This window comes from Pelobates fuscus, chromosome 2, assembly GCF_036172605.1.
Source record: "Pelobates fuscus isolate aPelFus1 chromosome 2, aPelFus1.pri, whole genome shotgun sequence".
Lineage (NCBI taxonomy): Eukaryota > Metazoa > Chordata > Amphibia > Anura > Pelobatidae > Pelobates > Pelobates fuscus.
The window spans coordinates 36,178,692-36,193,415 of record NC_086318.1 but is presented as its reverse complement, the minus strand read 5'-3'; the positions used below and the strand labels follow the sequence as shown (position 1 = coordinate 36,193,415).

General features: G+C 37.1%; 1 protein-coding gene across 1 annotated transcript in view; it reads left to right on the top strand.

Moving 5' to 3' along the window:
* The window catches only part of LOC134586527 (cytochrome P450 2K1-like), an 81,619-nt gene that overhangs the window by 12,672 nt on the left and 54,223 nt on the right, over window positions 1-14,724 (top strand). The window contains exons 2-3 of the mRNA XM_063442087.1: window positions 4,130-4,292; window positions 5,005-5,154. Of these exons, the coding sequence (XP_063298157.1) occupies window positions 4,130-4,292; window positions 5,005-5,154 (313 nt within the window). The remainder of the gene's footprint in view (window positions 1-4,129; window positions 4,293-5,004; window positions 5,155-14,724) is intronic.

The following is a 14,724-nucleotide window of genomic DNA, read 5'->3' as shown; positions in this document are numbered from 1 at the left end:
AAGAGCTCTCTCAAGGTTTCCTTTAAAAATGGTAGCTCAGTTGGAGGGGGGTAACTTATAATTAGCCTAATAAGGAAGTGCAATCAATCAACACTATATGAATACAGACTTGTTCTAAACTGGTTTTGTCTTAATGCATGATAATGTGTTTTTCACTTAATGTTATGTCTCAACAAGGGTGTATTCTGGCTTTGTTCCATAATCTGGTATTTTTTCTCAGAACAAAACACAATCACTGCATTGCTCCTTTGTCATGTGCTTTAATTGTCATATTTTTTTTAAGCTGAAGGTTTTTGTTTTTTTAAAACAAACAAGCCTTCAATGTTTATCCTTGCATAAACATATACATGTATAACTTTTTTGAAAACTCAAGTCTTTGCATATATACAACATTTTTATATACCTGATTTTGGAGTCATATAATAAATATAGAGTAAATAGAACAACACAGGTATGAGTGCATTTCATGAGTTTGGGTAAGTCCTCCCACCCTCTATATTCAGAGAAGCCTGCCAACGGAGCTCTGGAGATGCCCCCCTACCTGCTATGGCTGATTGTATCTATAGACAAATGCAAAAAGCAAAATTATACTGACACTATTGAATAGACGTCTCAGCCTCTTGCTTTCTACACACACAACTCAACCATACATAACACCTATTCCCGACTAGACTGTTCTTATTCACAACTACTTTCTTCCGGGCATGCAACTAGTAAAAATTGGTATGATATTGTAGTCAGACCACGACCCTATTCTGCTGTCATTAACAGAACCCCATGCAAAAAAAGGTTTTAGGATTTTAGTGCATGGATAATAAACAAACACCTATTAAAAGATTCCAAAATAGTGGTGGACATTTCCTCTTATTTATCTATAAATTCCACACTAGAATAATCCATTGGATTGATTTGGCTGGCTCACAAGGCCTTTGTTAGAAGAATTTTTCATAAAATATGCGTTATGGAAAAAAGAAACACCAACTAAAATACATTTCTCTATTACAACAGATTACTAAATTAACACAGATAAACAATCAAAACCCATCACTGCAACTTCACTCTCAATTACTGTCCCTTCTAATTAATTAGAATGGAGAACTCGAGACAAAAAAAACTGCCTACCTGAACAAAGCTTAAACATGAGCCTTAAACCTATTTCACAAAAGGAAACAGAGCAAGTGCAATACTTGCAGCTAAACTGAAAATCAAAACAGTCACCCCAGAATTGCCTTTCTCCAAAACCCAGAACAAACTTAAATATTAGACCCCCAAAAATTGTAGATGATTTTGGGAAATACTATGGTACACTTTCCAATCGTAAGGATAAACCCTATATCCTGGAACCATCTGATCAAGATATTAGAGCAGTGGTTCTCAAACCAGTCCTCATGGCCCACCAACAGTCCAAGATTTATGTATTCCCCTGTTTTATTCCAATGGAGATACTAATGAAACCTGGACTATTGATGGGTCTTGAAGACTGGTTTGAGAACCACTGTATTAGAGCCTTTTTTAACCACATGGCTCTACCTACCCTCTATAATTCAGATATTAAATTGCTTACATGTCCTTTGAAAGAAGAAGAGATACGTAGAGGCATAACAGTAAGAACAATAAGGATGTGGAATTTTTTGTCTGAAGAGGGGGATCCTATACAAATGTTTAAACAGCAATAGTATAAATACTTTCAAAAAACATAATACTCATGGATTTTTTTTTAATTAGTGGGTTAATAGCTTTTTGATCAAATTAGACATCTGACTGCCAATTTGGGGTCAAGAGGAAACTTTGTATTGCTTCTTGGAAATCCTTCCTTCTTACATAGATAGTTACATAGTTACATAGCTGAAAAAAACTTGCGTCCATCAAATTCAGCCTTCCTCACATATGTTTTTGCTGTTGATCCAAAAGAAGGCAAAAAACCTAGTCTGAAGCGCTTCCAATTTTGCCACAAACTAGGAAAAAATTCCTTCTTGACCCCAAAATAGCAGTCAGATGTCTTCTTGGATCAAGCAACTATTACCCCACTAATTCGAAATAATATCCCTGTATGTTATGTTTTTGCAAGTATTTATCCAATTGCAGTTTAAATATATGTAATGACTCTGACAAAACCACCTCCTTATGGCAGAGAATTCCATATCCTTATTGCTCTTACTGTAAAAAAAAAAATGTCCTTTGCCTTAGATGAAATCTCATTTCTTCCAGCCTAAATGTGTGACCATGTGTCCTATGTATAGCCCTGTTTATGAATAGATTTCCAGATAAAGGTTTGTACTGGCCCTGAATATATTTGTATAATGTTATCATATCCCCTCTCAGGCGCCATTTTTCAAAACTAAACAGATTTAATTTTTTTGAACCTTTCTTCATAACTAAAATGCTCCATTCCTTTTATCAATTTTGTAGCTCGTCTCTGCACTTTTTCTAGTGCCATGATATCTTTCTTTAGAACAGGCGCCCAAAATTGCACAGCATATTCAAGGTGTGGTCATACCAGCGATTTATAAAGAGGCAAAATTATATTTTCAACCCGAGAATTTATACCCCTATTTATACATGACAGAACCTTACTGGCCTTAGCAACTGCAGATTGACATTGCATATTGCTGCCTAATTTGTTGTCTATAACAATTCCCAAATCCTTCTTGTGTGTGGTTATCGCTAGTTCACTACCATTTAGGGTGTAAATTGCTTGTGCATTCTTAACCCCGAAGTGCATAACTTTTGCATTTCTCTACGTTCAATTTAATCTGCCATTTTAGTGCCCAGTCCCCCAAACTATCCAAATCCCTCTGCAGCAAAGCAACATCCTGCTCACATTTTATTACTTTACAAAGTTTTGTGTCATCTGCAAACACTGATACATGGCTTTCAATGCCTATTTCAAGATCATTTATAAATATGTTAAATAGAAGTGGTCCCAAAACAGAACCCTGAAAATGTACCATTAATTACAACTCGTTGTACTCTATCCTTAAGCCAATGTTCTACCCAAGAACAAGAATATTCATCTAGACCAATTTCTTTTAGTTTGAAGACTAACCTATTGTGAGGAACCGTATCAAATGCCTTGGCAAAATCCAAGTAGATTACATCCACTGCAACACCCTGATCTATACTTCTACTTACTTCTTTGTAAAATGCAATTAGGTTAGTTTGACATGACCTATGTTTCATAAAACCATGCTGATTATTGCTAATAACAAAGTTCTTCCCAATGAATTCCTGAATATTATCCATTAATAGCCCTTCAAATATTTCCCCAGTTACAGAAGTTAAGCTCACAGGTCTATAATTTCCAAGCAAGGATTTTGAACCCTTTTTACATATAGGAACAACATCTGCCTTCCTCCAATCCTCTGGTACAATACCTGAAACAAAAGAATCCTTAGCAGTACAGGTGCAACAGAGGACAGCTACACCTGATTAAATGACAAGGGTTGCACCTATGAAATAAGAAAAAAACAAAAAAAAATAGATATTTAATAGGGATAGAGTTGTTAAGAGCTTTGCATCTGAATGTTAGTATGTTTTGATTCTAAATAAGTATAGAAAATATTGGCAAATCGGCAAGGTATTAAATAAGCCAGCAGCATTGTTATTACTACTGCAGCTGCAATCTACTCGTTAGGCATTCAATCTTTTTTTTATGTAGAGCAGTGGCAGGTTTGCTCTATCTGACACATATAGTCCAGAATGGCTACTGTGACAATGGAAATTGAACTTCAACTTCTCTCACTAGCCTTATCAAAATGTTTAGCTTCAGGCCCATGGATTCCTCAAGGTGGGCTGATGGGTGTACCATTAACTTGCAGGGAAAGTGACAGCAGAGTATTAGGGTTATGACTTTAGGAGGTTGTCTTTGGAAAATGTGTTCACTTCTGAATTGTTTTCTCTTCTTCCCTTTGTATGGACTCTGTCCTTTTCTGCCTGACATCATATGGAAGTCTAGCTTCTCTGTTGAGAAGTCCAAATATTTGTGCTTTATGAACTTGCACATTCTGTCATATCAGTCAAGTCAATCTCCTTCCATCACAGAAGTACTTGTGTGAGTGTACATTATGTTATTCTAAACTAGATGAACATTTTGCACAGAATAACATGATTTTGTTTTCTTCTCTTTTAGCTGTCTAAACAATACGGATCAGTGTTCTCCATACAGATGGGAATGAATAAAATGGTAGTTTTGACTGGATACGAGACCGTTAAGGATGCTCTGGTGAACCATGCTGATGAGTTTGGAGAAAGGCCAGAATTTCCTATATTTCACAAGATTGATAATGGAGCAGGCAAGATAAACAATGTATAATTTATTATTCTATGGTTGGGAACAAAGAGTGGAAACATTGTATACTAAATCACAAACTTTCATATTAAAAGAAAGAAAGACCTCTGTATAAATGTTTAACTTAAATTAATGCATTTTCAGCGATCTTTGTGCCGTAGGTAGTCAGATTAACTTAAAATGTAGGTACTTTAACAATGTCCCTGCAGTTCCACTCCCTCCTGCGTTCTAAACAGCAAAACCCTTTATTTTACTAAATAGAAGATTTGGAAACATGACTCGTGAATTACATGTTTGCCTTAGTTTGACAATCCATGTTCTAAACCTCTTAAAGGATGGCACAAGCAATCCATTGAGCATAACCCTCTTATCAAGAAAATTAAATAAACAATAAAGTGACAAAGTGCTTTTTGGGTCCCCAGAATGGTTTTTGCTGGCACTCTCACTTGTAAGTAAGCCACAGGTGGCTCTCACAGATGTCACTGTTACCTATAATTCTGGGTGAATTTAAACAGCCAATGCACCCAGTAGGGCAGCCATTAACAGCAATGTTTAGGGCACATATTCAATAATATCAAGTCCATTTCCATTATTTTTAATTTTTAATATTCCTTTCTTAGCTCTTTGATTTTCATGTGTGCAGCAAAACGTTTTTTTTGTTTTTGTTTTTCTCACATGTATCTTGTATTAGGAAATAATAACAGCTTTCCATGCAGGTTTGATATTTTCTCGTGGAGAGAACTGGAAAGTTATGCGTCGGTTTACTCTTACAACCTTAAGGGATTTTGGAATGGGAAAAAGCAGCATAGAAGAGAAAATCATAGATGAATGTGATCACTTGGTTCTCCGGTTTCAGTCATTCAATGGTACGGTAATATAATCCTGGAATGTTAAAAAAAGTGTGCTATTACAAAGTAATTTAGGTTTAGAAAAAGACTGATGTCTATCAACTTCATCCTCCCTTGGATAAAATGTGCTGACTATTCAAAAAAAAAAAAAAAAAGGAAAGCAATGTTATGTAAGGACATGAAGTCCGAGGAACACAACCAAAGTCCTCTGGGTATGCAAATACACATATTATGGATTAAAAACACATTTTATTGTAGAACATACATTTAAACTAAACTTAAATCGAAAAATGATGAGACGGATATCACCCCTGTAAGGGAAATGGAAATCAGGCTCATAAGAGATACCTCAAAGTTAGTATCAATCAAACAAATAGCCTGAGAGGAACATAAGTCACTCCATTGTGGTGTAAAGTGAAAATAAATACAGAACTGCCGGCAGCCCATTTTATTCCAACTTGTTACTGTGTTATATTTTTTCTAAACGTCTATGCTACATTTGTAACGTGTGGAGTTCATTAGCTACATTAGTGTCAGGGTACCTGAAGTCTCTACCTCTGAGAGAGGTAGAGACTTAGAAGTTTATCCGTCCAGAAGGGCTGTTTCCTCCGTGCCTCGCGGTCCTTCCGGTCATTTACACGCCGGCCGCGAGGGATCCACTTCCTTTTGTAACACAACGCCCAGCAGTCGACGTCATGACGCCAACCCGGACCGACCTGTCACTCAATTGTCTGGAAACTAATCAGGACTCGTCGGAGGCGTGTCTACTCTCCTGAGCCAGGGTATTTAACAGTGCTTCTTCCATTTGCTCATTGCCCTGTCGTGGTTCTAGCCTGTCTAGTCACTCAGCGCTCTTGTATTCCAGTTATCCTTTTGGTTCCGACCCGGCTTGTTTGTATTACTCTGCTTATCTCTGTTACCCTTTGACTCGGCTTGTTCCTCGCTTACCTGTCTTCTCGTTCCCTCAACCTCGGCTTGCCTTTGACCATTCTCTCTATCTCCGTACGTTAGTCCGGCCATTCTAAGGTCCGGTATACGTACCTTTCTACTGTCTGTACTCTGCGTGTTGGATCCCTGTCCCGATCCTGACAATTAGGTAGCAAGAGATAGGAGTCACTCCACCATTTTTCCCTACACTTCACACTTTATCATATTTCTGTGTGTAGTTTGTGTTTTTTCATCCCAATAAAGCTGTTTTTACCTTATATTGATACTAACGTTAAGGTATCTCTTATGAGCCTGATTTCCATTTCCCTTATAGGGAGGATATCAGTCTCATCATTTTTCTCTCATAATTTCTCTATTTATGTACCTAAGGGTTAAACCCTATATACCTCTGTAACCCTCTCTGACCTACAACTTTGATAGGTGTTTTCTCCTATCTCTGACTGTAGGTTTCTCCTTAAACTAAACTTATCTTCTAAGAAAAAAAACAGATAATGGAGGGTGCACAATAGTTAAACAAGTTAAATAATGGACTTATACATGAGGAACCCTTTGATCTGAAACAAATAACACAGAACAATCATAGCATAATACTGTTATATGTGTATACAGAATCTATTACAGAGGTTTGGGTCACTCACACTTTCCAGAGACACATCAAGCAGGCTCTGGCTTAGATGGCAGTGAATAATCAGCTTATTCAGGCTGTGGAGTCTCCATGTGTTTCCTCCTCAAAGATACCCAAAGAAGAATGGCAGGATCCAGAGTTAAAAAAAAAATAAACTTTACTGGATACAACAAGAACAAAGATCATACAGCCTTAATCAACTGCATACAAAAAAATTATAAAAGCAACAAGTCCACTGGCACTAATGTGTTTCGACCTTGGGGTCTTCCTCAGAGTGCATGGTGGACCTTCTCCTTCGATATCTTTTATATGCTTCCTCCATTGTTAAGCTTCGCGCCATTCCCGGTAACTCCCAATCACTTCCAGGTTCGCACACCTCCGGTCACGTGATGTGCATCCGTGCATCACTACAGTTCTTCCTGTTTTCGCCAGATTTGCACACAGTGTCTGACGCTTTCCATACTTGGTGTACTTTGGCCATTAATCATTAGGGCAACTTTGCCCTTATTCATACATATTTAAATTATATCCACAACTTTAAAACATAATAATTCAAATATAATCAATAAATCAAAACAAATAATTCACTCGATAATAAAATTATTGCAACAAATTCCATTCCTCTGTGATATCTTAGAGGGAGGAAAATAGGAGAGTTAGCGAACATCATTAAACATATATTACACTGTCTTCATGAATTATATACACATATACAATATTAGGAGAGATTAATTATAATTATCTTTATTCATAAAGGAATCCCATATATTTTATTTTATTCAATTGGAGAAAAAAATTAAACAGAAAAAAATCATATAAAACACCAATATTGGTTAAAAAAAAAAAAAAACTCAAAAAAGGTCCTTAAAAAGGAGGGAGGGGGAGAAGGGGATTCGGAACAGGGGAGGATAGAAAGGCTAAATCAAGGCCTAGATTTCAAAGTCGACATTGAGACCACTGGTAGAGAGAGTGTCCAAACTGAATATCCACTTCATCTCACAGCGGCTCGTCGTCGACTCCAAGCTGACACCTCTCTAGTGACTATGCAGCATTTGTATGCCAAACAACTGGAGTCCAGTGGGGTCTCCTCCATGCTTTTGCGCAAAGTGAAGTGAAACATTGTTTTAAAAAGCCTCTCCTTATATTGTAAATGTGCTCACGTATCCTTGTTTTTAGACACTTTGAGGTCTTTCCCACATATTGTAGTCCACAAGGACACGTGAGCAAATACACTACATTCTTAGAGTGGCAAGTGATAAGTGATTCTATTTTATATATATCCTCACCCATACAGGATTTAAAATGATCCACCTTTGTACTCCCTTGTTTCCAATTTCTACAACCCATGCATGTACCACAATAAAAAAAAAAAAAACTTTATTTGTTTTCCTATATGATTCCAACAAATTATTCATATTAGGGGCCTCTATATAGCTTGAAGTGAGTATCTGTTTTAAATTCTTGGCCCCTCTGAAAACTATCTTGGGTTTGTCTTCCAAAAATGGTTGAATGTCTTGATCCTGTTGCAGGATATGCCAGTTCCTATTTAGAACCTCCCTAAGTTGAGAATGATCCTTACTATAATTAAAAACAAGGGGTATCTTTTCACTATTCTCCACCCTGGGTTTCTCGCTGTATCTAAGCAAGGAGTCTCGGTCCAAATAATTTCTTTATTTAGGCTATCTATTTGATATCCACGTTCCAAGAATTGTTTCTTGAGGACATCAGACTTATGAATGTGTTGGTGTCCGTGCAGTTCCTCCTCAGCCTAAGGAACTGCCCTTTGGGGATGTTATCTAGCCGTGGACGAAAGTGACAGCTCTCTTTGTTGATATAACTATTGACGTCAACTTTTTTGAAAAATGTCAGAGTTGTAACCTGGTTGGCGTCTATATAGATCTCTAAGTCTAAAAAATTGATTACTTCCTTGCTAATTTCCTGAGTCAAACGGATATTCCACTGGTTACTATTTAAAAAGTTAAGAAAATTTAAAACCTCCCATTCCTCACCCTTCTAAATAAAAAAAGATCTCATCAATATATCTTTTATATAGGACCAGTCATGCTGGGAATAGACAAAAGTCTTCTCCCAATAAGCCATGAAAAGATTTGCATAACTGGGTGTGAACCTGGTCCCCACAGCTGTCCCCCTACGTTGTAAATAATAATCCCCCTCAAACCAAAAAAAATTATTTAGCAAAATAAAAAGTATACCCTCCAAAATGAAGTCAATTTGACTCCCAGGATATAAATTGAAGGTTTCTAAAAAGAAGCGTGTAGCCTCACAGCCCAAACGATGATCAATACAAGTATAAAGACTCGTGACGTCACACGTAACAAGAATAAAATCATCCTCCCATCTAAAATCCTGGAGTGTTTTAAGAAAACTCATAGTCTTTTAAATAAGAGGGGTTCATCTTGACTAAAGGCTGAAGATGGACATCAACATATTTAGATAAATTTGATAGTAATGACCCCACCCCGGAGAAAATAGGTCTACCTGGGGGTCTTCTGAATTTTTGTGTAATATGTGGAGAGTATACATCACTGGTATTTTTGGTGAATTAATGTTTAAAAATGAATATTCTGCCTGTGTTAAAATGCCTCCCATTAATCCTTGATCCAAATATTTTTCAAATTCCTTTTTAATATCACTGTGAGGGTTTTTAGTCAGTTTTATATAAGTTTCTGGATCTCCTAATTGTCTATAAATGTATTTTATACATGTTTCCTTATCCATAACAACTACACCCCCCCCCCCCCCTCCCCTTTAATCTCCTTTATGCTCTACAATAAAAAAATAATTTATTCTATTATATGTGTATTTACATACCCAGACGACTTTGGTTGTGTTCCTCGGACTTCATGTCACTTTAGTGGTTTTTGTTTTAATTTTAAGGGTTACCCCCTGTTAAAGAAGCTCTCTGGACACACTACAGGTCCCCTTTTATAGGGACGTTGTTCCTTTTTTTTTCATTTGTGTAAACAGTGTTATGTGACTGCTAATTCTTCACTTCGTAATGGCAATCAAATTCTGGATGAATAAGCTGTTCCTTTGCATGTTATTATGTCCTTGACTATTAAATAAATTTTCTTATGTTTTAAACATCCAAACATTTCTCAAAAATCTCTGTTAAAATTAATCTTTTAAAAATTTGCAACATCTGATTAAACAACCACTTAAGTCAGAAAATCCACATATTTATTATTCTTACTGTAATAAAACAAACATTTCCTCTTCATTGGGAAATATCTCCTTTCTTCAAATTATAGTTTTGTCAATTATTAGTTGAATGACTTATGTATGATTTCATGTAAATTAAAGGAACACTCTGGGCACTATAACAAATACACTGGAAATAAATTGTGATGATGCCAGAAGGTCCCTGGTATCTACTTACCTTTAGGGGTTAAAGGTTTTAACCCAAAATCTTGAATCCTGCACCATTTACCTCTGTCCCTGTCCTGCTTCTCTGAGATACTTAACCCCTTAGTGACCAGACCATTTTTTAATTTTCTTACCGTTTGGGACTAGAACTGTTTTTACATTTCTGCAGTGTTTGTGTTTAGCTGTAATTTTCCTCTTACTCATTTACTGTACCCACATATATTATATACCCTTTTTCCCTCCATTAATTGGTCTTTCTAAAGATCCCATTATTTGCATCATATCATATCATTTACTATAAAAAAAATATAAAATATCATGAAAAAAAACAAAAACAACTTTTTCTGTCTTTGACCCACAAAATCTGTTATGCATCTTCAACCGCCAATGAATAGTTTCTACATATTGTCATGAGTTTAGAAATACCCAATGTTAACATGTTCTTAGCTTATTTAGGGCAATAAGTGTAGCACTTTGATATTTCCAAACCTTTTTTTTTTTTCAAAATTACACTGTGACACTAATATCTGTCAGGAATCCCTAAATAACTCTTCACATGTATCTTTTATTTTTTAAAAGAAGACAACCTAAGGTATTACCGTCAGGGTATTTTGACTCTTTTCATGCAACCATTTTAAAAATAAATAAATAATTAGTGATTTTTTTTGACACATACAGCAATTTAAGAATACATGCACGGAGAACATTAAGGGTTACTGCCAAAGAACACCCCAATATGTGTTCAGCAACATCTCCTGAGTACAGTAATAACACCAATGTATAGGTGTGTCGGGTTCTCTGGGGCTAAAAGACCTTATTTGGAGGATTCCATTTTTCCAACTTGGAATTTTCACAGCTGGTCATCATGCACCCATGTCCTATTTGGGACATTTACCATATTAAACAATATATATTTTTTAAAGTAGACAATGCATGGTATTCAAAATGGGGTATGTCCACTCTTTTTTAGTTGCCACTTAGTCACAAACCCTGCCCAAACATAGAGTTTATATTAGTTTTTATTTGCATTTTATGACACATAAACTGCCATTTCACCAATTATAGTATCAGTATAATACATTTTACTGCTCTAAAACATTCATATTTGTGTAGAGTAATGTCTCACGATTACAACAGTAACAGTATAGGTTTTATGGTGATTTGGAAAGATACAGGGTCAAACATAAGATTTACCAATTTCTATTTTTGTAATTTGCTATTTGCCAGATTGGCTATGTTGCCTTTGAGACGGTATGGCAGCCCAGAAATGAATATTAATCCCACTATGACCTACCATTTGAAAACGTAGACAACCCAATGTATTACAAATGGGGTATGGCCAGTCTTTTTTAGTAGCCACTTAGTCACAAACACTGACCAAATTTAGCATTTATATTTGTTTGTGTGTGAAAAATTAAAAAAACTAATATGAATGCTAACTTTGGCCAGTGTTTGTGACTAAGTGGCTACTAGAAAAAACTGGACATACTCTATTTACAATGCCTTGGGTTGTTTACTTTTGTAAATGGTATGCCATCATGGGGGTAATTCTTATTCCTGGGCTACCATACAGTTTCAAAGGCAACATAACTAATTTGCCAAATTTCAATGAAAACGATAAAATAGGCAAGCCTTATATTTGACCCTGTAACTTTCAAAAACACTATATAACCAGTACATGGGGGTACTATTATACTCAGGAGACTTCGCAGAGCACAAATATGAGTGGTTCAAAACAGTAAAACGTATCACAACAATGATATTGTCAGTGAAAATGCAGTTTTTGTTTAAAAAAAAAAAAAACGCTAACTTTGGCCAGTGTTTGAGACTAAGTGGCTGCTACAAAAGATTGGACATACCCCATTTTGAATACCATGGGTTGTCTACAATTGCAAATGGTATGCAATGATGGGGTTAATTCACATTCCTGGGCTACATCAAGTCTGAAGCATTGCTGAGCAAGACGACACATAGAATTCAAAGTTGAGTTGTGATTAGTGATGTCCCGAACGGTTCGCTGGCGAAGAGTTCCTGGCGAACATAGCTTGTTCGCGTTCGCCACGGATGGCGAAAATATGCGATGTTCGGTCCGCCCCCTATTCATCATCATTGAGTAAACTTTGACCCTGTACCTCACAGTCAGCAGACACATTCCAGCCAATCAGCAGCAGACCCTCCCTCCTCCTAGACAGCATACAATTTAGATTAATTCTGAAGCTGCATTCTTTTTTTTTGTGTGTGTGTTTGTGTTTAATATACATTATCCTCCATAGCCAGTAACCTGTGTTTATTATACATTATCTCCTCATAGCCAGTAACCTGTGTTTATTATACATTATCCCCCATAGCCAGTAACCTGTGTTTATTATACATTATCCTCCCCATAGCCAGTAACCTGTGTTGATTATACATTATCCTCCCATAGCCAGTAACCTGTGTTTATTATACATTATCCTCCCATAGCCAGTAACCTGTGTTTATTATACATTATCCCCCCATAGCCAGTAACCTGTGCTTATTATACATTATCCCCCCACAACCAGTAACCTGTGTTTATTATACATTATCCCCCCATAGCCAGTAACCTGTGTTTATTATACATTATCCCCCACAACCAGTAACCTGTGTTTATTATACATTATCCCCCCACAACCAGTAACCTGTGTTTATTATACATTATCCCCCCATAGCCAGTAACCTGTGTTTATTATACATTATCCTCCCATAGCCAGTAACCTGTGCTTATTATACATTATCCCCCCATAGCCAGTAACCTGTGCTTATTATACATTGTCCTCCCATAGCCAGTAACCTGTGCTTATTATACATTATCCCCTCACAACCAGTAACCTGTGTTTATTATACATTGTCCCCCCTATAGCCAGTAACCTGTGTTTATTATACATTACCCCCCCTATAGCCAGTAACCTGTGTGTATTATACATTATCCCCCATAGTCATTTATCGTTGGACCTAGGCAGCATGATGTCTTAGGCCGGCCCAGAGAGTGAGTGAATAATATAATATATATGTTCAGAAACATATTAGTAATATATGTAAATCGGGTTCATGCAAAGAGGGTGAAAAGGTATTAAAGAAAAACACACTTATTGCATCAAATTTACAAAGCCAAACTTTTAAAAGCTTTCCTCATTTCTTTCTCGGGATGAGGAATATATCGGTTGTAGACTGAGGATTTCCATCTGCCCAATCTTTTAATAATATGCACTGGAGTGTCAGTGTTGAAGGAGACTGAAGCCGCCCCTATTCTAAATGAAAGACCCGAGACATGGATACAACCCAATCTTAGCAGTAGTGTTCTGATGTAGAAGATGAATTTAGCCGTAGTCAGAGGGATTCAGTGAGAGTAGTGGTGAAATGTGTGTGGCATGACTGAGTGTGGGTAAGGAAGAGTCAAGTATTTTAACTGGGCACTAGTTCTAGGTGGGATAAAGTGGTATAGCGGATGGATGAGTAGTTTGGTTCGTTTTAGAGGTTTGTAGAGAAAGTATATAGTGATCATGATTTTTAGCGATATCCAATATTTTTAAGGTTGTCCCAGTGCCACCACTCATATCTGGTTTCACAATAGCTTGCATAAAAAAAAAAAAAAACTTTTTTGACTGTAATATAATAGCAGTCAGTTTCCTTCACACGTGTGCGTTTCAGGGCCTGCCAGGGCACAGTGTCACACCAGTGCAACTCATATCTGGTGTAACAGTAGTGTACATTTAAAAAAAAAAAAAATACAGGGGGCTTGTTGTCACCTTTCGGGGACCCTTGGTGTTGTCCGTGGCTGGGTGGAGGAAGAGACCTTCAATGACATCAGTGAGGACAAGGAACGGGACATGACTAGCTTGGTATCCAACCTTGTGCAAATGGGGAGTTTGCGGTTGTGCAAATGGACTGTTTGCGGTTGTTTGCGGTGCGTTAAACGGGGAGTTTGGTCTGTCACTGTGAAGCGGGCGTAGCCCTTACACCACCTGATCGATACAACATCATATCTGATGTTTTAAAGCACGTTATTCCAAACAATTTAGGAATGTTGGGTGATTTATGCCCTTTATGGATTAAAACCAGACTCTGCATCAACTATGTAATTTTCCATGGGAGTTTTGCCATGGATCCCCCTCCGGCATGCCACAGTCTAGGTGTTAGTCACCTTGAAACAACTTTTCCATCACTATTGTGGCCAGAAAGAGTCCGTGGGTTTTAAAATTTGCCTGCCTATTGAAGTCTATGGCGGTTCGCCGGGTTTGCCAACATTTGCGGAAGTTCGCGTTCGCCATTCGCCAAAGGAAAATTTTATGTTCACAACATCACTAGTTGTGATACAGGGGTGAAAGCGAGATGAGTGCATATAAGACAGGTTTGATAGAACATAGACACCATTCTTGCAGAGGGTTGTAAATATCTTTTGTAAAGATCACAGTGTGAGGGGGAGAGAGAGAAAAAACAAGCGAACAGTGCAGAAGATGGCGCTAGAATGGGGGAGTATTATTATAAAGAATGCATGAATTCCCATCCAAGAGTTACAGGATATGCATGAAGGTCTATATCCAGCATACACAGACACACTTACACACTCACACACTCACACTCACGTACATATACACAAATAGTGCATA